This window comes from Ahaetulla prasina, chromosome 3 (genome assembly GCF_028640845.1).
Source record: "Ahaetulla prasina isolate Xishuangbanna chromosome 3, ASM2864084v1, whole genome shotgun sequence".
In the NCBI taxonomy this organism is placed as follows: domain Eukaryota; kingdom Metazoa; phylum Chordata; class Lepidosauria; order Squamata; family Colubridae; genus Ahaetulla; species Ahaetulla prasina.
The window spans coordinates 58,270,384-58,297,942 of NC_080541.1; the positions used below are offsets into that span (position 1 = coordinate 58,270,384).

The window sequence follows — 27,559 nt, forward strand, 5'->3', positions numbered from 1 at the left end:
TAAAGAGTTGCTGAAGAAAAGCTATTCTGTTTCAATTGCCATACAATATTAATCAATTTTTTTGCTTTAATAACAGAAGATGCACTAATTTATTAAGCTTTGGGAAGTTTAATTATGCAAAAGTAATAAAATATTAAAAATATTTAAGCTTGTCAATATAGTATGATAGGAAAACCAAACAAAAGGTTACCACACAATGTAGCTTCAACAAAACTGATACACAAGGCTTGCACTACAGTTTCTATCAGAAATGTTACACAATAGTTTTCAATACAATATAAAAATCATTCTGAACTGATTAACAATGATTACAGTACAGGAAGTGCTGAAAATTCAATAAACATAGGAATTGAAAATGTAATAAATTTGCATTTATATTCTAAAAATTGTTCTAGTAATTCTACTTTTTTAAAAAAATACAGTGTTACTGGAGATGCTGGGTCATGCTGTACAGTATTGACAGAAGAATAAGATTGTGAGAAGGCATGGAATAAAATTCACAAAAAATAATTTGAGATTATATTGGACTTTCCGATTGAAAGTTCCAATGAAACTAGGAGCCATATCAGAAAATTGTGGCTCCCTTTATTTCTAACTGAAAATGTGCAGAAATTGTGCTTTTATTGCTCCCAGTCCAATAAAGGACAATTAATTTAGTAGGAAAATTACCACCCAGGCAAAAGGGGGCTACAGTACTTTCCCAACAGTTAATCAACAAATCACATAGCTCAGGAAGACGAAATTCCAAGATCTGTACTTGAAATTACTATAACATTGTTATAGGTAGCTCCTTCCCATCCCTTCACTTGTCTTCAAGATTGGGGAAACATACTTCAGCTCTTTTAAGATTTTTTGTTTTAGTTTTGGTGAGGGCCCATCATACAATATCCACCAAAATTTCTAAACAGAGACACTTAATCCCAAAGACCATGAGATGTATGCATATCAATTGTGTTTGTAAAGTAACAAAGTGCCTTATGCACACATTTACAATGTCAGCAAATATAACAAAGTGCCTTATGCACATGTAATGGTTAGTGTTTTCCAATATTTAATGGAAGATGCCAGTGCATTTTAAAGAAATAGCATTCCAGTTTCATACAGGGGAAAGAGACTTTCTGGGAAAGAAGAAGTGTGCTCATGCACAGTTTGGCTTAGATCCTTCTGCTATTAGATACCAGTTAAACAAATCAAGAAAACTTAATCATGCTTTATTTAATTGCTTCTAGGCCAGGATCTTTGATGCTTTATATTTTAATCAGCCAAAAATGAAAATCGGGAATAATTTCTGATTTCAAATTCTTGATTTGTGATCCTGAGCTTAGCAGGGTTAAATAAATCAATATTAGAAGTTTCTTGATTTGCTTATACTGACGGAAGAAGTATCAGTATCCATGCAATAATAAAGCATGCTTGCTTTGGCTTATTTTGATATGCAAACCTATCCAGAGAAAGGACTAAAACAATTTCTAATATTTCTAGGGCAAGAAAAAAAATATTCTAAGTGAGTCATGGCACCTGCAAGATGATGTCTTCTGTAGACTGTTGAAATCTACCAACAAATACATAATAAAACAACATACTTCAGAATATTCTCTAAAGATCAAGAAGTATAAAAAGAAATGGAGCAGTGCTATGCATGTCAACTTGTAAGTCTCATGGAGTCAATTACTTTTAGTTAAATTAAACTTAGTCTCAGATAAGTATATGTAGGATTGTTTCATTTCAAAGCAACTTGGAACTTATCACGTTATTTTCTTAAAAAATAATTTTGTAATTAGAATTTCAAAAGCAATCTTGTGAAACAAATTCAACATCATGTTTTATAAAAATAATCACACTTTTACATGTATTACTATATATAGAAAAGTGTTGTGTTGAATTATTTGTTCACATGAGGTAATACACTATAAAACAAGGAAAAACAAACATGGAAAGTATAACGCTTAAAATACATATTTTTCTTCAATAAAGTCATTAAATTACTGTTTTTTAATTTCCTTTCTATACATTTGTTACAATGATTTGTTGCATTTTTAATTAAAATCCAAATAACACCAGACTAGTTTTCTGGCATATGCATTATTACATAAACACAACTGCACTACCATTTCAGAATATAAAAGAAATTACAATCCTGTATTATTTGCTACATAGAGCCCTTTCAAAAATTTTAGTTATGGGATGTATAAATGAGAAAAGAAAATGCCACTTGATTGCACAATTTTATAAGTTCATATAAGTTTCGCCAGAATAAAATGTGTGGTTTTTCTGATAGCAATAATAATCATTTTCACAGAAAAGCTTTGAAGTGCAATATTTGTTTCGAGTGAAAAATTCTAAAATGCCAAGAGGATTTTATTGCTTGATATGATAGAGGTTATGATAGCTCCTGCTCCCCAATTTACTTGCGAGTAGTGTATGTGTGCAGTTTTAATATCATTAGCTGAATTTGGCTTAGGCGCAAGGTCTGTTCCTATAGTTTAAAGCTATACATAATGGCTACGAAAAGTCCAACTTCTCCCAAGAAATGCAAGGAGGAGATGGATTCAGTCTACTCTAATAACAGCTTTTTGATCTGATGCTTTTATAAAGAGTTTTATGAACCACTATGCAACCATTTATTGTCTAGTTGACTGTGAATCACTGTGCATTATTAGAAAGATGGAGTACTGTCCAGCTATCATTATCCCAACACTTACCTACATTGGGCTAAATCTGGAATTCTGACAACTCTGAACTGCAAAAATGGGGAAACAATGCACACCAATCCTCCCATCAAAGTATATTGTGGGGGTTGGAGGATGTTCCAGAATAGCATGAGGGGGCTATGTCTGCCAAAATAGAAGTTCATTTCATTCAGATCTGTTCCATTGATGGGCTCTCAGATCTTACAGTATTTTTCATAAATACTTTGACAGAGGTACATAATAAAGAGAAGCTGTGCAATCTAGTGAATCCCTGAACATTTTAATTGGTGAACCTTCATAAGCATTTGCCACTTTACTTGCTTTTTCAGATGTGCCTTCTAAAATTAAATTAAATTAAAATTAAAACCCGGGACATGTTTCACTAGAAATTGGAACTTTGAAACACTACATCATGAACATTAAGATGCTATCTTTTCCCTCTGATTGCATTTTGCAGTTTCAGGTTTAACATTGTGCTCTAGTAACTTAATTACAAAATGAATTAATGGTTTATGAAGTTAATTTCATTCTTAATTGAACTATGTAAGAAATAAAATATGCTACTTTCCAGTTATGATATATTAATATAAAGTTTCAGCACAGTGCAACATGCTTTTCAGTTCCATTATTGAGGTCTAGTATTTAATCAAGTTTATCATAAATTACTTGCTTTAAAAGTAATTTTTTTTGGAGTTGAAGTTGACTCCTGGTGTCTTCAAATACATGTCCATATAGTTTTCTTGGCAACAATATAGGGTTAATTTGTCATTTTCTTCATCCATATTTTTTCCATTTTCCTATCTAGTCTACAGCCACAGTATTCCTGAAACTAATCAAGTCTAACTTCTGAGCTCAGAGAAAGTTGGTCAGGTGCTGCCATCTGCTGAGAGCTACCCGAGGAAATGAGCCCTAGAAGAAAACTTTATATTTAAAGCCCTCTTAACTCTAACATAATAGTATTGTTGGTCCCATAAACTATTTTGTTATCCTTTGACCATTTCCATTCATAAGTTTATTTAAATAGCTGATGTTGCCTTTAATAATGACTTAAATGTTAGAAGAAGAAAAAAGAAGAAATCAGCAGCTCCACTTGTTATAGCAATGCTAATTTTACCACCCATTTTTTTTTCAGTGTATTTCTTTTGGACCCTGATATAATATTGGAGAAAAATATATCATTGATACATTTAGGTATAACACTTTAAAAAGTGGTTTTGTGCAACCGTATTTCAGAATTCCAGTTTGCCAGCTAACAAGAACATGCAAATTGCAATTTGCCTTCTTTTGAGTTCTTCCAATTAGCAAGGATTTTTTTTAAAAAAAAAGTACTCTACATTTGGCATATTTGTGCATGGGATGTAAGCCATCAATTTATAAATTGTCTCCAGGCTGGTACTGTGGTTCCGTAGCAGTAAAATAATCTTCTAAGAAAGACTGAATGTATTCAAACGTTGGCCTTTCATCGGGATCTTTCTTCCAACACAGTTTCATTAATTCATGGAGAGAGTCTGGGCATCCCTGAGGACAAGGCATTCTATATCCACGTTCTACTTGCTCTAAAACTTCCCGATTGACCATTCCTGAAATTAAAAGAATAGCTTTAATGTTTATATTTTATTAAGTTGAAAGAGAGTTTCAAAAATCTGTCACTGTTTACTTGGAATGGGTATTTATAGGTTGTATTCACACATAACATTAAAGAATGTTTAAATCATGGTTTGCTGAACTATTCCAAACTATAGCTTGTCTGGGGAAAGTCCAACTATGGTTTGAAACTAGAGTTTATATTTGAATTTTTGAACACAAGAATGGCAAACGTCAATTTGTTGTTTCCCACTATATTCCCAGTGTATTTTTGTGCCTCATCTGAAACACTTCAAAGAGATGAAAGAAAAGAAAAAAAAAAGAAACTAGGAATAAACTAGTTGTATAAATAACACAATTATTTTGCTCATCAAAGGTTAGCTTAGACTTCTTCAAAAACCTAAGATAAAAATGATGTTTTAAAATAGTGTGCCTCTATATTTTTAAAATATTGAATTGCAGTAGTTTGCATGTACTGTAGTGTTTTCTTAAGTATTGTACGAAGTAATGCAATTTATTTCATCAGAACAACTGATCGTAAATAACCCTCAGCATTGTGAAATGATATAACTAATACATTAGTCATGATTTTTCCGTCCTTTTACCTGGGTATGGCACACGTCCTTTTGTTACAAGTTCTGTCAGCAAAATTCCAAATGACCAGACATCAGATTTAATTGTAAACCGACCATATAGTGCAGCCTCAGGTGCTGTCCATTTAATTGGGAATTTGGCCCCTAGATAATACAAAACATTGAAAATAATGCATTTTAATATTATAATTTATAACTATTTTAAAAATTATTTTGGTGGTGCTATATCTATATCTATATCTATCTATCATCTATCTATCTATCTATCTATCTATCTATCTATCTATCTATCTATCTATCTATCTATCATTGGGAAAGGATAACTTGATAATCTCATCTATTGTTGTAATAACGTATCTTTTCTTTTATGTACACTGAGAGCATATTTACCAAGACAAATTCCTTGTGTGTCCAATCACACTTGGTCAATAAAAAATTCTATTCTATTCTATTCTATTCTATTCTATTCTATTCTATTCTATGCTATGCTATGCTATGCTATGCTATGCTATGCTATTCTATTCTATTCTATTCTATTCTATTCTATTCTATTCTAATAGCAGCTATTCTATTACACGTAAGAGCTAATCTGGAGATTGGAACTCTTTCTGCTGGAAAAGAACTGCAAAGGTATCTTTGTTGTACTGAAAGAGAAGTCTAATTGAGAATACATGTGGGAGTAGAGCGTGGGTGACAACAAAGTGAGTAATACTGTCAAATTAGCATATGTTTAATGGTACTTCTCTCAAGGCTGAGGTTGTTCTGCCCAGATAATAGAGGAAAATCTGTTCATTTTAGCATGCAGGTTGGTAACCACTGTAAAAAAGTTGCCATTGTTAATCTGTGTATGTGGAAAACTAGCACATAATTGTTCTTTCTATTATGCAAATGACTTGCAGGATGTACATACACAACTGCAACTTTCAGCACCTGCCTATAATCTGAAGTTCAGATTGTACTGTTTCTTTATAAACTGCTTAGCAAATAACCTTGAATATGAATCATGGTATGTTGCAAAGTTTGATAACAACATGAAGCCTTGTTCAACAACAATTTTACTTTTGCAGAGATAAGGATTTATTTTGACAACTTATATTGTTAATAAATCAGTTAACAAATTCAGAAAACTGTTTTAGAACAGATAGCAATATATTGAATAATCCACTTTAGAGAATCTCCAGTTTCTATTCCTAATGACTATAGTAAATAGAAAAAATAAAGAAGATTCATCTATCTCAGAAAGTATTAAAATTAGTAAAGCACTTAGTCAAACTGGAACATAGAGCATAGAATCATAAGGTTGGAAGGGGCCTTGAGGTCTTCTAGTCTAATCCCATGCTCAAACAGGAGACCCTATAATATTTCAGACATAAGCTGACTTGCACTGATCAAGAATTCAGACAATACATTATACATATTAATAAAACAATATTTACTATACTGGATAGTACATAAAGAATATTGTAAATACCTTGTCTAGCAGTGTATTCATTGTCTTCTATTAATCTTGCTAATCCAAAATCAGCAATTTTGCACACCAGATTATCCCCTACAAGTATATTAGCTGCTCGAAGATCTCTATGAATGTAATTCATTCTTTCAATGTACGCCATGCCATCAGCAATCTTATAAAAAAAGTATCTTATTAACAAAGTCAACAAAATACTTAATACAAAATCATGAAAATGATTCTGAAGTTACATGTTGCAAACACAGTAGGAGAGTTACAATGTTTAGATTTCATAACATGTAGCAATATTATTTTGCAACAGAATTAAATCTTAAATTAGAAAAGTCTACACATTATTCTTTTTGTTCTCTGTGTATTAAACATGCATGTTGCACTTGTGTAAAGCAATTTTCTAGAACATTCTCAAGCTGACTTTTTTGGTGGAGGTTCATACTTAAAGTGTCTGCTTACACTGAATTGCCCAAAATTCTTTCTGGCTGTCACCGTGGTAACCACTCAAAACTTTTAGACTTTCTCTACACTATTTTGCATATTTTTTTCCTTTTGTTTTTCTCTTTTGTCCTTTCTACTTTTGGTGTTTTTGCTTTGTGTTTTTCTTCATCAAGCCTTGACTTCTTAATCTATGATCCCTTGGCCTTTTTTCAGCAAATCACTGGTTTCAGGAATAAAATCCTACTAAAAAGGTAAAGGTTCCCCTCGCACATATATGCTAGTCGTTGCCGACTCTAGGGGGCGGTGCTGATGTCTGTCGTGTCCCACTCCTCCGCTGACGGCCGGGTCAGGGAAATCCAAATCAGGCTTGCCTCTGCAGCTCTGCCCAAAGTCCTAGCAAAGTCCTCAGAGCAGGCAGGAGACCAGTAAGTGACTTCAGCAAGATAAGTTCGACTTTTGCCTGACTCAGAGACTGCCAGAAAGCAGATCCTTTATATAGGCCATGGGGTGTGGCTCCATGACTCAGCACTCATTAAGGCCTGCCCCTCCCTTCCTTCTGTTGCCTCCGCCTATCCAGCCTTCTGATGCGAGGGTCACACCAATCAGCAGCTGTTGGGAATAAACCCTCCTCAGGCTCACATGCTGTGGAGGAGGGGGAGGGGTCTAGCTGCTCCGTTTGCCTGGGCATGGAGTCAAGGCTGGGGCCGGGAGATGCTCCTTCTTCTGCAGTTTGTGTGGGCATGGAGCCAGGACTTGGGCCGGGAGGCATACATTCCTCAGTGTTCGGGAGCAGGTAAGAAGGCCCCGGCTGCTCTGAGGGCGGGCAAGACACAACAATGTCCGTTTCAAAGCCAAAGAGCCAGCGCTGTCCGAAGAGGTCTCCGTGGTCATGTGGCTGGCATGACTCAACGCCAAAGGCGCACGGAATGCTGTTACCTTCCCAATCCTACTGCTACTACTGTATTGCAGTAGATTGTAGTACAATCCTACTACTACTGGTAATTAATTCTCAGTTCTTGTTTTCAGTTCAAGGGTTACTTGCACACTTGCCATCACTGTTTTATCCTTCAGATACATCTCACTTGATGATTTCCCCCTGAGGGTAAGTTTTGTAAATAAATCGAATTGCAGAGAGTAAATATCTACCTTCTACAAAAGTTAGTTCATGGGACAAAGTTTACAGTTACTCTGTTTTTTAATACCTGCTCTGACTTTGACTCCATGAGATCTAAGACCAGTTTTCTCCTATGTCTATTTTGAATTTAAGAGCCATGCATTTTTGACATTAGGCCGTTTGATCTTGATGAAAATAAGAAAGTGAAGTCAAACTTGGGAAAACAATGAAGTGAAAGCTGGAGAATTCCACCCTAAATTTACCCCATCTTCTGCTACTCTACCTTGGGGACATTTTTCATATCTGCCTCCACAGTTTCCTGTTGAATAACTGGGAACTTTCTTTGGCATTGATGTAGATGATATCCACACGCTTCAGCTTTATTCTCTTTTAAAGTGTTTGTGTGTGTTGCATTACTGGCTTCTATTTCAGAATATGAAACTTATTTATTTGCATTTATTTTTTAGAATTTGGGCGATTGTAACATATTCTTCCAGATGGTACTTCAATCTGAAATGAATAGTCATTCAGTGAGGACTACCTGTAGTAGTTATTTAGAGAGAAGTTGAGACTTCTGCCCGAATTGCACATAGAGATCCATTCTACTCGGCCGATTCTTTTTAAATTTCAACACAATTTCAACCTAACCTAAATCTTTTGTGTCTTTGAGGGAAAATCTAGCCTTGATTTTTGAAACAGCCCAATTCCTTTGCTGGACAAACCAGCAAATAAAGCAAGAAGAAGATGAGAAGGAGAAGACGATAAAGATAATAATTACTGTTGAAATAAACCAAGGAAAAAGTACCTTAAGAGATTTAAAAATGGATAACCTGGAAGATATTTTTGAAAGGGAGACAGGGGCTTAGGTGGACACTCTGAGACCTGGCAGCTTAGGAGGATAGAGATGGGAGAAATATTCAGACTGAATGGTGAAGACACAGATGCTGATAGAGACAAAGATCCAAGAAAGGAGTATGGGAGGCAAGCTAAAAAACGAATAAGAATTGAAGTATTAAAACGGGCAAGACATGATGGATAGAAAGGAATTTTTTTCTTTTTCTTTTTCTAATGTAATGATGGCCAGATTAAAGACTGGAATAGTAGTAGAAATAAGAATATAAAACAACTTTATATAAAACAATAATTAGATGGAAAGAATGGAGATTGAAATATGGTACTATTAGGTATGTTTAAATAATAGGATGATTGGTACTAGAATGGTGTATTGAGACTTCGAATAACCAAATAATGAAGGACTATGTCTTAATATAAACATGCATATTCACACTAAGATTAGTAATGGTAGCCTGACTAGAAGTTAGAATAAAGGTAAAAATAAGAAATGGGAATATTAGCAGATATAATTTTTATGTATTAGAATATAAGTAATAACCAGATGGAAAGATTAGAGGTTGAAAGATGGATTACTATGTATGCTTAATAATATCATTGGCATTAAAATGGAACATTGAAATATTGAATAACTACTCTAAAACAAACATATATATTAATACTAGGATTATATAAATTTGATTAATGTAACAAATATTGTTATTATTATTATTGCTATTTGTATCAAAATGAATTATACCCAGAGGCCACACTATTCATATATTGATACTGAGTATATTTAAAAATAAAAATCCAATAAAAAAAGAAACAGCCCAATTCCTCAGCAACTTTGTAGTTTGTAATTAAAAGGAAGAGAATAAGAAACATAGGTAATCTTTGTTTAGCAATGGCCTCATTTAGAGACATTTACAGTTATGAAAGTGATGGTAAAGGTAACTTTATGATCCTTCCTCACATTTATAACCTTCACAGGTCTATAAACACAAATAATCTACTGTTGCACTCCAGCCTAGTCCAGTGGAACTCCATTAGTGCTGGTATATTTCACATCATATTTTAAATAGTAGTTCACTTCCCTAAAGATGAATTATTGTAGCAGATATGCTCAGCTATATTTGGATTGTGGCACAGGATTTGATATTGCAATCCTGTTTCTTTGACAGAATTTTTCATGGTTTGGGAATGATCATTTCATGAATATTCAAAACCGTTGATATACAGTATACTATATTGCAGCAATTCTCAAAAGCACCCTGTTTCTCTCTCAGGTGCATTCTTTTTTCCAAACTGGACAGGCATCCTATTGTAAGTGTATCCCGTGATTCCTCTGCTCACAAGGATAATCATGAAGCTTTGTTGGGACAGGATTGTCTGCACAGACCTATCGCATTTAGCCAAGAGCAAGTTTCAACATAATCTCCTTGTCAGGAATCTCCTACCTTCAGTATTCTCAGGTGGAAGCCAGATGCACCATCCAAGAGTCCAAATGCTACGACTGATGGCTTAGAAAATCAGCCAGTTACAGATGATTACCTTTGTACAAATGATGGCTTTCTTTGGAAACAATCTGCTACACTTTTTTAACAGCTGTCTGAATTACCTAAAAGCTGTAAAGTGCCAGTGGCTGTGTTTTGCTCTGTGAAATTAGTTTCATAATTTCTTTGTTCTTAAAAAAGAAAAACCTTCATATTCACTAACATTATTTCGTGATTATCAGTCTTCCACAGACATGATGGTGGATTTCTCGCATTCTATACTTTTTTTTAATCCTCAAATTATACATCAATTTGTCACCTCTGTTTTCTGGTATCAAAGTTCATCCACAATGGACAGACTATTTGCTGCTCTCTCAACTTGTCTCCACTGTTCAACTTTTTAACTATCACTTCATTACATGGTTACCTTTTAAAGTAACATTTTGGACAGTTGTTACATCTGCAAAATATGCCAATATTCTTTTGAAGCAAACTATTTGCTTCTAAAGAATTGCCTCATTGTACACTGTGTAGCTAAGAACAAAGCTACTTTGTGTCTTAATTCTACCTTTGTTCTGAAAATATTTTCTAACGCTCTTGTGAGAACATTGTTTTTTCAGCTTTCCTTCCTTATTCTACCAGCCACATTGAAATAACCATTTAGATATAAAAAGTAGTTTTGTTTTTACCTTGACAGCATGAAATAATTTCATTTGATTCAACTATCTTTCATTTGCTGCTTAACAACAGTTTCCCCACTATTTTATCGAAATGATTTTGTTTGACAAAGTTCAACATCTGCCTGTGACATTTGTTGTTTGTGGGCAATTTCCCCAGGACAATTACTACAATGGCTGAATGACATATTAAGGGTTTCCGTTATGTCTATACCATCCACTATTGTGAAGCCTAGATTATAGCAGTTTTGAACCTGCTATTATTTCACTCATTTTGATATGATCACTGATAAGATAACTCTCCCATACATTGTGTTCATAGTAGGTTAGAAGTAAATAGCATGAAATGAGATTATTATATTACCATAATGAGGAATAAGTAGAAGCTATGTTACCTGCCCAAAAGAGAGAATTTGGGAGCCATTGAACAGTGCACATGTGAGCACAAGACACAAAAAATTGAGTTCACTATAAACAGGGCTTGCATTTGGCACATGGCAGACACTGGAACTGAGTACTAGAATCATATTGGTTTTATTAGTTTTGCAGCAGACACACTCATTGGAAACCTACATTCTTGAATCTCTTGTCTGCTGCTGCCACTACTTACAAGTGTTTCTGAAAAAGGCCTAACACTTATAATCCATAAAAACCCACAAACGTTAACAAAAGGTTGCTTACATGTCACCTGTCATGTTGATTCACCATGTTACCCACTGCAGGGATACTTTCTTTCTTTGACCATACTGGCAGGGTTCAGTTTGGGCAAACACTTTAGATGAGGCTTTTACAAGGTGTAACTCCCTTGGGCAGGTGCAGACAAAGTCCAGGGGACATGTGGAGGACCTTTTAGTTACATTGTTACAAAAATCTACCTTTCTCAAAGTTTCATTGTATTATTTTCATTGTTCATTTGTATTCATACTGGATTTTTAGGGGAGTTGTGTATATTAAAGTTATACTAAAGGGAAGGTATAATGGCCAAAACGTTAGCATTTCCTGCTTTAGAGAATCTTCTCACCAAAAAAACTGAACTAGAGAATGTTCCAGAATGCCCTATGATGCAGGCACAAACCTATACACAGTGGTGGGATTCAAGTAATTTAACAACCGGTTCTCTGCCCTAATGATTTCTTCCAACAACCAGTTTGCCAAACTGCTCAGAAAGTTAACAACCGGTTCTCCCGAAGTGGTGCGAACTGGCTGAATCCCACCATTGCCTTTATAGATGACCCTGAAGATCTATGGTTATAATCAGACTGTTGACAGAATGGGCAAACGCTTTTAGCCTTTTCTATATTACTCAATGGTTGTAATATAGGAATTTTTAATAATCAAAGAACATATTTGAATAAGTACCTGGGCAGCCATATCAACCAGTTGTGGAAGCTTTAAATATTTCCCTTCTCCTTCCTTAAGAAAATCTAGTAAGCTTCCTATAGAAAGACACAAAAACAGCAGTATTTCCTTTAATTCAGTTATAGTAATGGAATCACAACACTTTAGTAACAGTTCAGTTTCAAAATCTATAGTTACTTCAGGCATAGTTAAAATAAAATTCTATTAATATCAATGTAAATAAAAGAAAAAAGCAATACTTATATGGTTACAATGTAGTATTTTGGAATTAGTAGTAATTTTGGGCATGTATAAAATAAAACATATTTAACCAAATCCTTTGGATATATGACAGTGTTAACAGACATTTGCAACAATTTAAATGTAATGGCTGCATAGGTGAGGTCCCTTCATCCTCCCAAGAGCAGATATGCAGTTTTGTGAGGTAGGAGTTTGTCATAATTCGTATGGTTTATTTGTTTTTGTTTATTGATTTATTTCCCACCTTAATTATTCAGAAGTGAGATATGCAAATAAATATGAATTCAATATTGGATTTATTTTCTATGTCATGGGCAGAAGTCAAGTAGTGTTGCTTCAAGTCATATAAATCAACACCTGGATTAGAGATAAGCATCTATTCAGGGCTTGGGGGGTAGGAATATTTCTCTGAATGTGTAAGCAGTCCCCACAAAATGGCTGTCATAGGAGTATTGCCTATTCACAATAAGTCTGCAATGGAAGGAAGTAGCCAATGACAAAACATGCCTTTATTAGAAAATAAACTGATGAGAATAGTTTCTGTCACTTTCTCACCACCAGGATACGGTTTTCAGCCCCGTTTTTTTAAAATTTCTGGCAGCAAGTACCCTTTTTTTTTAATTTATTAAGAATACTTTGGGGCTCATAACAATTTGAGACATTTGTTAATGGAATTTGGTCCCATTTTACGACCTTTCTTGCCAAAATTGTTAAATGAATAACTGTGGTTGTTAAGTTAGTGTCATGGTTGTTAAGTGAATCTAACTTTCCCCTGATTTTGCTCGATAGAATGACACAAAAGGTTATCACATGACCCTGGGATACTGCAGCCATCATAAATATGAATCAGTTACCAAGTGTCTGAATTTTGATCTCATGACCATGGGGATGCTGTAATGGTTGTAAGTGTGAAAAATGGTCTAGGTCGCTTTTTTCAGTGCCATTGTAGCTTTGAAGGGTCACTATACAAACTGTTGTAAATCGAGGATTACCTGTATTTTTAGTCTCTCATATCTTAAGTCCCATCAATTAATCTGTAAAAGACCCTGGATCTCACCATGACAAAAACCTCTTTTTCATTTATAATATCAACAGACATTCTTACAGCTCCAATTTAGGATAAATTTTGAAGATGTAAATAAAGTTCCAACGATTTCCTCTATGTACTATCTAGGCAACTTCTGAGTTATATCTGTACCAATGACTCACAGAAACATAGAGCTTTTGTGGTTTCTTTTCTCTTCTCTTTTATTTACGGCAAAATACGACGTTTGCTTTCATTTTCACCTAGTGAAATTGCAGTTTAATATACAACTGAGAACTATACATAATATTAACTATATTGAACTTTGTTCAAGCAAGTTATAATGCAGCAATTGCTTAAATAATACTTCATAACATCCATAGTTCCTTATCTGGACAATAACAAACTCCAGGTAGTTGAAAACAAAAGCAAACATTTCCAGTTTCTCAATGCAACTGCTGGAGTGCTCAGAATACAGTTTAGTGTTACATTTGCTCATGGGCGTAATTTAGGTATCTCATCTAAGACACTTTTAGAACATCAGTTTTCTTTTTGGGACAGAAAAAATAATTTTATATATGGCTGTTTCCACAAACAACTACTTTCTTTAAAGAAGGAAAATCCTTGTCCACAGAGTATCCTTACGATTTATATTGACTGTTTCCTAATATGATTTGATTGCTTATTTGTACCTATGACTACCATTGTGTTGTACCTTATGATTCTTGATGAATATATCTTTTCTTTTATGTACACTGAGAGCATATTCACCAAGACAAATTCCTTGTGTATAAAACACACTTGGCCTATTCTATTCTATTCTATTCTATTCTATTCTATTCTATTCTATTCTATTCTATTCTATTCTATATCTTGTTATTCATGTAAGGAATCCTATAATCTCACACAAATATTCTGATCTTTGTAGGAAATACTGGGAAATAATAATAATAATAATAAATAAAAATAAATATTTTTATTTAACATAATTTTAATTTAATAATTAATTCATTTAACTATCTGATTCTATTAATGCCTTTTAAAGACGCCTGGAAAATATATTTTCTGCTGACTGCCAGTATTAAGAAAATAATAATATAAAATGATAGTTTGTCTTTTTTTTAAGGGGAAAAATTTATTTATTTACTTATTTAATTAAAAAATCTGATTGCCACCCATCTTAGAACCATAATTTTGTCTCACAACAATTATATAAAACTAATATTATACAAAAATAAAACAACCCCTCCCCAATAAAAACAAAAAGAAAGAAACTGGTGCCATAACTAAACTTCCTAGATGCAGGCCACCACATTGTTTTCTAACTCTGACTTAACTGTCTCAGTGGGGGAAGAACCAAAATCTACAATGAAAGACCTGGCAGACAGTTCTGAATATCTACCATGATAAAATTCTTTTCTTTCTATTCTGCCCTAATAATTCAATAGTAAATTCATACAATACTATTGTTTTCATATTTGATTTCAATATAGAAGTAAAATGTACCTTTTGTCATGAATTCAGTGACAATATAGATAGGCTCCTCAGAAACTACAGCATAAAGTGGAACAAGTTTATCATGCCTTAATTTCTTCATGATCTGAGCTTCTTGTAGGAAAGCTTCTGGCATCATTGTACCAGGTTTTAGAGTTTTGATTGCAACTTTTGTTGTTCCGTTCCATGTACCTATGTAATAAATGCATTATATTATCAGTTACAATACAAAGATTTTCAGTGTAATATAAATATTGCAGCAGGGTCAGTATGTGTAAAATAATCCAGTTAAAAACAATTTGTCCTTTAGTCTACTGTTTATAAATGATTTAAAGTGATTCTCTAATTCTTAGGCAGATGTTTTCCATTTCAGCAATCTAAAATGCTTTTTTAAAATCTGGAGATAGTAAGATCTGGAACTACTATGCACGGAACACCCCATGTAACACTTACCCATCCAAACTTCGCCAAAGCATCCTTGACCTAGCTTAACTTCCAGCCGCAAGGATTCTCTAGGGATTTCCCAGGCGTCCTTTGCTAAACCCTGTGTCTGAGGTTTCACAGTTGGACACACAGTTGTTAATTTATGGCACAGGCCGTCAGCATGATCTAGCAATCAGAGAAATATTTCTTATATAGTCATGTATTTTAAAGCATGCCCTTCTCAGAAATATATGCACCGGGCTATAATTTACTTCTAGGATCAGCTATAGCATTTAGAACTTACCTGTATAGTGTTTGACCAGCTTTTGTAAAGATTCAAATTGTGCTCTTGTTGTTATATAATATCCACCATTGTCAAGTTTTCTAATTTTATAGTGTTTCACATTATCCCCTCTAATCTCATCCCAGTCACGTATAGAAAGGGAATAAGCACCTGAAAAAATAATTTAATATTTGATTCTGTAAACACATTTATTAAAAAATTACAAATTCATTATAATTTAATTTTATTCAGTTGTAAAGTTAAAGATAGCTACCTTTTGTAGTTTCACTCTCTCGGACTAAAAAAATACCACGTTGATTCCCAGGATTTAAAAGTAATCTTTCTGCATCTTTCCTGCCCATTTTACCAAAATACCATCTAAAAAGTTGAAAGAGAAATATGTTCAAGAAACGATTCAGTTGAAATATTTGATTAACCTAGCAATGGTATTAAATTGCAAAGATGAAACCGTAGAGCGTTCATTACAACAGGGGTTTTCCATATAATTCCATCTTTGTACTTTTAAAATAGATGAGAAACCAAAGTTGATCACACAGATTCTTCCACAGGCAAAGATATGATCAATACTTTTATTCAAAAAACAAAGCAAGACCGTGTCTCATCTATTCCATCCTAGATTCAGTAACAAACTGGTTTTAAATACATGGAGAGTTTCAAAAGCAGATATTCCAAAATACTGGTTTAAAATTTTGAAGAAAAACAAGACAAGTCAGTTGGACTAAAGCAACTACAGGTGAAACCAGAAAGTATTGTTTGTCATTTTGTTCTCCTGTACACTTTCTGCTTTAAATGTGGTTTTGTTAATTTTTTAAAATTGCCAAACATGCTTAAGCATTGTTTCAGTGGGAAGTACTATATTGCATTTGAGTGACAATAATGCCATATAAACAAGCAATAAAATAAACCTGCATATCTGAACCTGCTGAGTTACAAAGGAAATTTATTTATTTATTTGTTTCCTTCCTTCCTTCCTTCCTTCCTTCCTTCCTTCCTTCCTTCCTTCCTTCCTTCCTTCCTTCCTTCCTTCCTTCCTTCCTTCCTTTATTATATAAATAATTCAAGGCAGAAAACATATCCAGCATAACTTTCTTCTCCTATTTTCCCCACAACAACCCTGTGAGATGGGTTGTGCTGACAACAGCGTGATTAGCCCAAGGTCTCCCCAGCTGGCTATCATGGCTAAGGCAGGACTTGAACTCATGGTCTCTTACTTTATAACCTGATAATCACAAAATTTATATGCAATTTTGTGTCAAGGCAACTTAAACAATATGCCTAGAAATACCATGTATTTCTAAGTTCAGAAACTAGCCAGAAGATTTAAGAAAGCTTCTGGCAATGTAAGGACTAAGTAGCAACTAAACTTTGCAAAAAGTATACCAAGCTTAAAAGTTGTACATCTTATACACACCATACACACCCAATACAGATTTGGAATGTTTTCAACAGAAACTGTTCCATCAGAATATATTGTGAAGTCTCTATGATGAGGTGATGAGACCTCCTCATATGGAATATATATGTCAATGTATTTTTCTATTAAATAAGAATGATAAATTTTGTGACTTTTTGCAGATCTACTATGTAGAGGAGAATTTATTAGGTTTATTTGTTTTTTTCAGCCTCCAATTAGTGTGCATTTTTTTTAATGTTTAAGGTTGTATGTTTGGGTCTCCCTCCCCTTTTTTGGTACACAGTTTTTTTCTTATAGTTACTGTTGGATGTATGTTTTTTCCCCCTATTTTTTCTCTTTCGTATTTTATTCCCACTGACAAATTTATATATTGTGTGTGTGTGTGTGTGTGTGATGTGTCACTAATTGTACTGTATGAACTCATATTAACACATGTGAAATTGAACTATTTATTCTAAAAATAATCTAAACATACATTTTAAGAAAGTCAGTCTCCTCTATATAAAATGTAATATTTTAAGATATTAATTTTGTTTAATTCATGTAAGTGCTGTAATCGAAGACCTCTTGGATCTAATAATTCTTCTGAATAGACTTATTAAATTATACTGAACGCCACTGAATAAGTACAGATAAAAATGATTAAGCACATTATAAAATCTTACTCTTCTGCTTGAATGGAATCTGCCGGAGCCACATAATTGCTAGGAATGTAGCCACTCTTTCCTGTTGCAATAGATCTTGCTTCCCACCAGTCTCCTTCCCTAAGGGGAAGGAAGGACAGGAAAAAATGTAATTACACTGAATATATATGAACAACAATAAAATCATTTTCAATTATGAAATACTGTGAACTGATACAGCACCACCATCATCTTAGCTTAGATTTCTGTTTACATCTATGAAACAGCACACCTGCTAGACCAGGGTCTGCAACCTGCGGCTCTGGAGCCGCACAGGCTCTTTCATCCCTCTGCTGTGGGTCCCTGTCACTCAAGATATGTGTCACAACCATCAATGTGCAACACATGCCAGCACATGAATTATTAAGCTTCTCGGCCCATCTTTTTTTTTGGAGTTCAAAATGTTTTTGTTGCATGCAGAAATAAAAAAAAATTCTCTGTAGCAGTTCATTGGTTTTATAAATGCAACACACTATCGTTTTTTTATACATAGCATAAAGGTAAAAAACGATATATGCAGTGTTATCTTCATTTTAGATGTCAAAAAGGTTTTGTGGCTCCCGGTGTTTTTTTTTCTAATGGGAAATGAGTCCAAATGGCTCTTTGAGTGTTTAAGGTTGCCGACCCCTGAGCTGGACCTTAATTTAATTGCTGTTTGTCCTATGTAGGGAAATACCATACAGAAGGAAGAACCGTTTGTTTTCTGCCTCTAATAAGCATGTGATAAACAAAAAACAGAATAACGGAGTTGGAAGAGACCTTGGAGATCTTCTAGCCCAACCCCTTGCTCAAGCAGGAAACCCTACACCATTTCTGACAAATGGTTGTCCAATCTCTTCTTTAAAACTCCAGTGTTGGAGCACCAACAACTTCTGGAGACAAGTCGTTCCACTAATTAATTGTTCTAACTGTCAGGAAATTTCTCCTTAGTTCTAAGGTTGCGCCTCTCCTTGATTAGTTTCCATCCATTGCTTCTTGTCCTGCCCTCAGGTGCCTTGGAGAATAGATTGAGCCCCTTTTCTTTGTGGGGAAGATATCGGAACACTGCTGAGATATCGGAACACTGCTAATATGTCATGCCTGGTCCTTCTTTTCATTAAACTAGGCATACCCAATTCCTGCAACCATTCTTCATATGTTTTAATCTCCAGTCCTCTAATCATCTTTTCTACTCTCCTCTGCACTCCTTTCTAGAGTTTCAACATCTATTTTATATCACGGCGACCAAAATAAACAGATGGATTTTAAAAAAATCCCAAACTTCTAATCTTTCTCAAATATTACTATTGTCAACAAAAAATGTTGACATTATAACTGAAAAAACAACATTCTCTTAATGAGATGAAAAACGATCATATTCAGAGAATACAGTTCCATTTTTAATATACTGAAATCTCTCTGCTACTAAAATTGGTATTAATTAAATATATTAATTAAATATATCTCTGAAAGTGCATTATTGAAAATTGCCATATAAAAGGAACATTAAGGTTGCATGTACAGGTAGCCCTTGACTTATAATCATTTGTTTAGTTTGAAGTTACAACAGCACTGAGAAAAGGGGCTTATGACCATTTTTCAATAGAATAGAATAGAATAGAATTTTATTGGCCAAGTGTGATTGGACACACAAGGAATTTGTCTTGGTGCATATGCTCTCAGTGTACATAAAAGAAAAGATACCTTCATCAAGGTACAACATTTACAACACAATTGATGGTCAATATATCAATATAAATCATAAGGATTGCCAGCAACAAGTTATAGTCATACAGTCATAAGTGGAAAGAGATTGGTGATGGGAACTATGAGACGATTACATAACATAACAACAGAGTTGGAAGGGACCTTGGAGGCCTTCTAGTCCAACCCCCTGCCCAGGCAGGAAACCCTACACCATCTCAGTCAGATGGTTATCCAACATTTTCTTAAAAATTTCCAGTGTTGGAGCATTCACAACTTCTGAAGGCAAGTCATTTCACTTATTAATTATTCTAACTATCAGGAAATTTCTCCTTAGTTCTAAGTTGCTTCTTTCTTTGATCAGTTTCCACCCATTGCTTCTTGTTCTACCCTCAGGTGCTTTGGAGAACAGCTCGACTCCCTCTTCTTTGTGGCAACCCCTGAGATATTGGAACACTGCTATCATGTCTCCCCTAGTCCTTCTTTTTATTAAACTAGACATACCCAGTTCCTGCAACCGTTCTTCATATGTTTTAGCCTCCAGTCCCCTAATCATCTTTGTTGCTCTTCTCTGCACTCTTTCTAGAGTCTCAACATCTTTTTTACATTGTGGCGACCAAAACTGGATGCAATATTCCAAGTGTGGCCTTACCAAGGCATTATAAAGTGGCACTAACTCTTCACGTGATCTTGATTCTATCCCTCTGTTTATGCAGCCCAGAACTGTGTTGGCTTTTTTAGCAGCTGCTGCACACTGCTGGCTCATATCTAAATGGTTATCCACTAGGACTCCAAGATCCCTCTCACAGGTACTACTATTGAGCAAGGTACCACATATACGGTACTGGTGCATTTTGTTTTTTTGGCCTAAATGTAGAACCTTACTTTTTTCACTGTTGAATTTCATTTTGTTAGATAGCGCCCAATGTTCAAGTCTGTCAAGATCTTTCTGTAACTTGAGCCTATCTTCTGGAGTGTTGGCTATTCCTGCCAGCTTGGTGTCATCTGCAAATTTGATGAGTTTCCCATCTATCCCCTCGTCCAAGTCATTGATGAAGATGTTGAAGAGTACTGGGCCTAAAACAGAGCCTTGGGGTACTCCACTGCATACTTCCCTCCATGTGGATGTAGTTCCGTTAAGGACTACACGTTGAGTGCGGTTGGTCAGCCAGTTACGAATCCATCTGGTGGTGGTGCTGTCTAACCCACATTTTTCTACTTTATCTAGTAGTAGGTTATGGTCTACTTTATCAAATGCTTTACTGAAGTCCAAGTAAATTATATCGACAGCATTCCTCTGGTCTACTAATTTTACAGCATTCCTCTGGTCTACTAATTTTACAGCATTCCTCTGGTCTACTAATTTAATTAATAGTAGTGCAGATTCAGTAAATAGTTTGACAGTGTTGATGGAATTATTTGTTTAGCAGAGTGATGGCCTTCGGGAAAAAACTGTTCTTGTGTCTAGTTGTTCTGGTATGCAGTGCTCTATAGCGTTGTTTTGAGGGTAGGAGTTGAAACAGTTTATGTCCAGGATGCGAGGGGTCTGTAAATATTTTCACATGTATGATCCTTGCGGTCATGTCATCAGAATTTCGACACTTGACAACTGCCATGTATTTATAATGGTTGAAGTGTCGTGGGGTCATGTGATCACCTTTTTGAGACCTTCTGACAAGCAAAGTAATGAGGAAGTCAGGTTCAGTTAACAAGTGTGTTACTAACTTAACAACTATGGCAAGAAAGGTGGGCCAAAACCCACTTAACTGTTAATTTTGGGCTCAATTGTGGTCACATGTTGAGATCTATCTGTATGTACCTATCTTAGAAGTAAAAATAAAAGCAATATTATATTAAAGGTGTGTGGTGCAATTCAATTTACCTTTATAACTTCCAGACTGATCTGTTCTGTAGAAAGTAAAGAAGTAAAGATGACGACTCTGATGGTGACATGCAAACTCTTTTGCCGAAAGAGCAAAACATTTTTAAAGGCCACAATATCAAGACAGCAGCTCATACAGACACTTCCCTAATTCACTGAATTATAAGAAGATAGAAGAGATACAACACAATCAGACTTGTAAGATTGATATCAGCCATACTAGGTATGTGATCAAAAAAAAATCAACTCCACTGGAAGGCTAAAACTAATTTATTGAGATTGGCTATAATAATAGAACCTTGCAAGTTCGATTATGTTCTATCTCCTCCTCCTCCTTATCATTTTTCTTACTCTCTTATTCTCTTATGACTGAAGGCTTTTCCCCCAATAGCAACAATACTATTAGCATATGTGGAGGAAGGTGAATGGCTAATAGTGTGTAATTAATAGCAATAGCACTTAGACTTATATACCGCTTTATAGTGCTTTGCAGCCCTCTCTAAGCGGTTTACAGAGTCAGCATATTGCTCCCAACAATCTGGGTCCTCATTTTACCCACCTCGGAAGATGGAAGGCTGAGTCAACCTTGAGCCTGGTGAGATTTGAACTACCAAACTGCTGGCAGCCGGTGATCAGCAGAAGTAGCCTGCAGTATTGAATGTTAACTATTGAGTCACCACGCTTCTTATTAATTAATAAGTCCACAAGTTGACAACAATACTTACGTATTATTGATTATCTGAAAGCGTTCACCTTTCTTGAATGAAAGATCATCTCTAGTTCTTGCTTCATAATCGTACAAGGCCACAAAAACAGTAACACCCCCTTAGGAAAACCCAAAAATATGGCATTAATACTTTTTCTTAGACAAGAGAGAAATAGATACAAATCAGATAACATATGTACCATACAAAAGCATTTCAACAATTTTATTTTGAAGAAAATAGATAAATATTCTTACTAAAAAGTGAGGAATGTTTATAGCTTTAAAATAAAAACATTTCCTGAACTTATTTATTGATTTCGTAATGGCCTAGGTCTGCAACCACACTAGAGGAAATCTATACATTTGATTAAATATATTAATATTACCAAGAAAAACTTATTTAACATTTTCATGGTTAAAATAACTTCAAACTAGAAAAGTTGCTTTTCATGTTAAAGTTATGAGACTACCTGTGTTTGTATGTTTGTAGAAAACATATGAATAGGATATTCGGATGTGTTCACATTCTTATCATAGGCCTTCCCAACTCCTTTATGTCAACAAGAAAGGTATAGCAGTGTTTTTCAAATTTGGTAATTTTAAGATGTGTGGATTTAAATTTCCCAAATTCTGAGAGCTGAAATCTACACATCTAAAAATTGCCAAAGTCTGAAAAACACTGGTCTAAAGTGAAGATATATTACTTATTAAACATAGCTATAATCTTCAATGGGATTGCAAATTCTAATTCTATTTGCCATCAAAGTCTGCAAATCTTTATTGTTGTGGTTAAGAATGTAAAATCAAAGCCAGTATAAAATCCATTGTTTCTATTTTATCTCTATGTGCACCTTTTCACTACTTTTTCCATAAATGTTAATATTTGTATAATGGATTCTTTTTCAAAAAAAAGCCTGTGCCAGTTGATAAGATTATTTTATGTCTAAAAGTGCACTAAACAAATTTCTATTTAAAATTAGTAAGGTTTCCAGAGTTAGCATTTATATTCAAGCACTAAAATGCTTTCAAGCATTTGGGAGAAAATAGCAACATAAATTTGCATGAATATATTAATCATCTTTGATATATTGTGCAATGTTAATTCTGTTTTTTTCCAATAGAGAATCTGAACATGACTTGGCAACTGGAAAATGAAATGAACTACCTGAAGCATTTGAAATGTATGTAGGGGTTAACGGCACTCTTTCTACTAATAAACCTCCCATTAGAAAATATTTCTGTTGCAACTGCTATTTCTCATTTCAATTAGCACGCACGCACACAAAACCTCATATAAAAATATAAATAGGAATATTAACCCAACATAAGGGTACTGTGATATGATATGAACTAGATTCTAGGCCCAAAACAGTATTTTTTTCCTACCTGAAGCTCCTACTGGATTTAACTTGACTATGGATTATTAACAGATTACTATGTCAACTGAACTCATATAGTTTCATGAAGAAAACATTGTAAGAAACCACATAACTTGAAAATTATGCAGAAAATAAATAATTCCAGTATTATGTGCTTTTATTAACGTGCTAATGTATTACTATACTATGTATATATTAATATATATTGCTGTTCATTAATTTCTCACACACCTTTTACACTATTAATTCTGTTTGCATTTTTCAAATTAAGAAAATCTACAAATGTTTAAATTAATTTATAAACTTGGATTTTACTGATTTATAAAGTATACCCAACATTTGTATTGTATAAACTCAGTAACTTCGTGTCCAGGGGAAGAATGGTGGATTGAAGATGTCTCTGCAAAAGTTGATCTAACAACATCAAACAATAAGAAACCAGTAGACTGGTTCCATGGAATCTTTCCAGATAAGGACAGGAGATTGCCTACATGTGCTGTTCCTTGCTAGATCAAGGGATAATGGTCTCTTTCAGGTGTGGGCATTGGAGATGGTGGGAATAGCCATTTTGCTTGCAACCATGTTCAGCACCTTTTAATGGACACCTCACTTTCTAGTCACTTTAGGAAATTGCTTATTAACTTTAGAGACTTTTGGAAAGTGACCAATGTATTTTTTTCTCATTAAATTTTCAAAAAAAGCTGGCTACAGAAGAACTCTGTATAGAAGAACTCTGGGATAAAGAAGAAATGGTAGAGAAATCAAATCCTATGACAATCGTATGAATGAACTAAAGATTAAAATTGTTAAGAAGTAAAATTAAGGAATCTAAGTTGGTTTATTTTATCAAGGTTAAAAAAAGCCCGTTGTTATTTCTGGGAATCCTTTATGGATTTCTGCTAACACCAGGACTGAAAAGATATTTTATGGATTTGCCTACAGATAAAGGAAGGGATTTGGGATGAAGCGATAATTAGTCATTGTCTTTGGAGAGGATGAAGAATGCAACAAGTGTTTATACTTGTGATGAAGGTTGGAAATCATTTGAATTACCTTTAAGCAATTCAAAGCAGCAAACATACATAATACTCCTTCCCTCTCTTAATTTCACCACAACAACAAACCTGTGAGGTGAGTTGGGCTGAGAGTGGGTGACTGGCCCAAAGTCACCAAGCCCTATGCAGGACTAGAACTTAAAGTCTCTTATTAGCCAGCAGATTAACTTCTCCGCCACACTGGGTCTCAACAACTAGATGTCCTGAAGAATCTGACACACTTTAGACCAGGGGTCTCCAACCTTAACAACGTTAAGCCTGGAGGACTTCAACTCCCAGAATTCCCCAGCTAGCAAAGCTGGCTGGTGAATTCTGGGAGTTGAAGTTCTCCAGGCTTAAAGTTGCCAAGGTTGGAGACCCCTGCTTTAGACAACATTAATAGTAAGAAAGATTCTCAATTCTTCCTCAGAGGTATGCTAAGTGCCACCTGACCTGAGAGGCCCATCTTCTGGCACTGTAATTAGCAATCAATTGTCCATCCTTGTGATTTACTTGGAAAAAAATAAAAGGAGTAGTTTACTGCTGCTTTCTTGATACAATATGAATTGATGCTTTTACTCTAGTCACTAAAATGATCATCTACCTCGGGCATCTTCCTGTACTGTATTGCTGCTAGCCAATATATATTGCCCGCTTGCTTTAGTTGGGTAGCTGGGATGATCTTCATGCCATGGATGACCTTGCTAGGAGTATTATGCTTGGTGTACAATCAGGGCATCCTTCACTCACCCCTCCCAGGAACTTCCCCATGCCCATAATGTAGCAGCCAAGCGGGACCTGAGGGAGTATACTTCCACAAAGCCCCCTAATTGAAATGATCACACATTTCCATCCTTAAGCCTGATGTGTATCCCTAAACTGAGTTCTGAATGATCAGTAATTCAAACATTCCCATTTAGAAATGTTTTTGGCCGCAGTTAGATCAAGACATTCATATAGAAAGACTTAATTATCTAATTTGAATTTTTACTTGAAGCATTTTTAGTGCCTGGGTTTGTAAAGACCAAAACATTTCACCGCATGTATTTTTTCTCTAAACACTTACGTTGATTATAGATGATCATTTCTGTAAACGGACTTCTTATTACTGCTACCATAGCACAACTTCAAACCAACTATCGTAAGGTCCGTGTGTGTATTTGTGTGAGGAGTAGTAGTAGTAGTAATGGTAGTGGTGGTGGTGATGTTGGGAAGTTTGCCACAGCTTTTGGAAGCTTTGTAGTTTAGTAAAGAAGATTAATTAGAGGTGGATAGAGGTTTCTCAAATGAGGAAGTAATTCCTTGAGCACAAATGCATATTCAGGTTGTTACCAGAGGTGTCCACGAATTCAGGTCTGAAGTGGTTTAGAACACTGAGCTCCCTGCCTTCTATTCCATGGTTGAGATTAGTTTACTGCATGCTGGAATGCTACCTTCATTATGACATAAATCATGATTATTAGGTTCCAAAATGTTTCATTTTCAGATTTGATTTTTCCTCAGTAGCTAGCAGATTTAAATCACGCCTTTATTTTTTTGTATAGTCTAGAAGTAGTGAAGCCAATTAATATTCCTACATTTTTCAGAAAAAAACCCCAAATGATTTCTTACACACATTTGTATAAAATAAATTAGCAACAGACTAAATTAAAGGATATAACTCAAAATAGGGAAATGTCAAGATTATTGTTCATATTTTTAAAACTTTCTATGATTTTAAGGTGAAACAAATAAATCTAATTTTCTATATCACTGAACATTATGTTGTTGGGTTATAAAATACGAACATGACAAAATGAAATGATAAAATATCCTAAACTTTTATTTACAAAGAAAGACTTGAGGTTTTGTAAGGGATGAACACTTGTTTTTGACTTTTCCATCCAAATGTGTGGAACTTCTGTAAACAGAATCGATTCCCATAGCACTTTGTAAAAAAATGATTAAAAATGCAATATAACAGTGCTGGATATAACAGTGACTGATGGCAAAATCTGCAGCCTTTCATCACAATACTTCTATTTGGTTTGTTGAGAAATTGCCACAACACTACATGTTTATCCAATACTACCCTACTTTAACATTTAGTAGAGTGATGTCTTAGGTCACTGTATGAATATCATTCCCTGCTCAAGATAAAAAGGTAGCTAGCCAACCTTCAATTTGAATCGTATACGACACTGAGGTGACCGAGGTTCTTTAGATGGTCAAGTGACCTTGTTTTTTCCTAATGATTAAAGGAATCATTGCCTCCATCTTAGTGGGGATTAGTATAATGGAATCTACACCTAGACATGCATGATATTCAGAGAGGGTACTGTTCTGCCAAAAATCTTTAAATTCTATGACTTTTCAAGTTTGCATCAATGTAAAACTTGTACATATATGAATTCATGGATGATCCTGAAGAATCTGTAACTGATCAGCATCAGTCCTACATAAAACCTGGGAAGTTGATAAATGCACTAAAGAGAAGTCAACCATTAGTACAACTGTTGGGACTATTGGCGCAGAATGTTGTTTTGTGCAATTTTATTTATATATTTATTTTTTTAATCATCTTTTGCATATTGCTTGGAGCACAGCACACTCATATGGTTTGCAGCAAAATCAAGCTTTTCTCTAATACTGCTTGACTTTTGTACAGTCTTACAATAGTTTTTTTTTAAATACATAACACATTTTAGACTAAATCACGTGCAATTCTTGTTTCGGTATTACTGAAGGTTTTTTTTTTTTTTTTGCTATCTGATGGTAATTTTAAGACCATGATTACCTGTTAGACCACTAGGATATGGACATGGCACTGGAGAAAATGAAGAAGATGCTCCTCCAAAAGGTGTCATACCAGATGACCCACCAAAAGGAGTCATGGAATGGCTATTAAAATTAATCGATGATCCTTTTACTACAGGTGACTGATTAGCTTGGGTTGAATCAGATCCATAATTGCTGACAGGGGAAGTAATTGTCTCTGGAGTATTCTCAGTTCTATATTTCATGGTAGGACTTTTGTCTTCCTTGCTCTTAATGCACCCCATGGTCT

General features: G+C 34.7%; 1 protein-coding gene across 1 annotated transcript; it reads right to left on the reverse strand.

Moving 5' to 3' along the window:
* Window positions 1-326: 326 nt before the first annotated feature.
* YES1 (YES proto-oncogene 1, Src family tyrosine kinase) lies at window positions 327-27,559 on the reverse strand. Its single transcript, XM_058176842.1, has 11 exons — window positions 27,290-27,559; window positions 22,120-22,219; window positions 17,812-17,910; window positions 15,986-16,089; window positions 15,733-15,882; window positions 15,459-15,614; window positions 15,018-15,197; window positions 12,248-12,324; window positions 6,339-6,492; window positions 4,880-5,011; window positions 327-4,270 (listed from the first exon to the last, which is right to left on the reverse strand). Exons 1-11 carry the CDS (start codon window positions 27,552-27,554, stop codon window positions 4,062-4,064), a joined length of 1,626 nt encoding a protein of 541 aa, XP_058032825.1. The 5' UTR covers window positions 27,555-27,559; the 3' UTR covers window positions 327-4,061.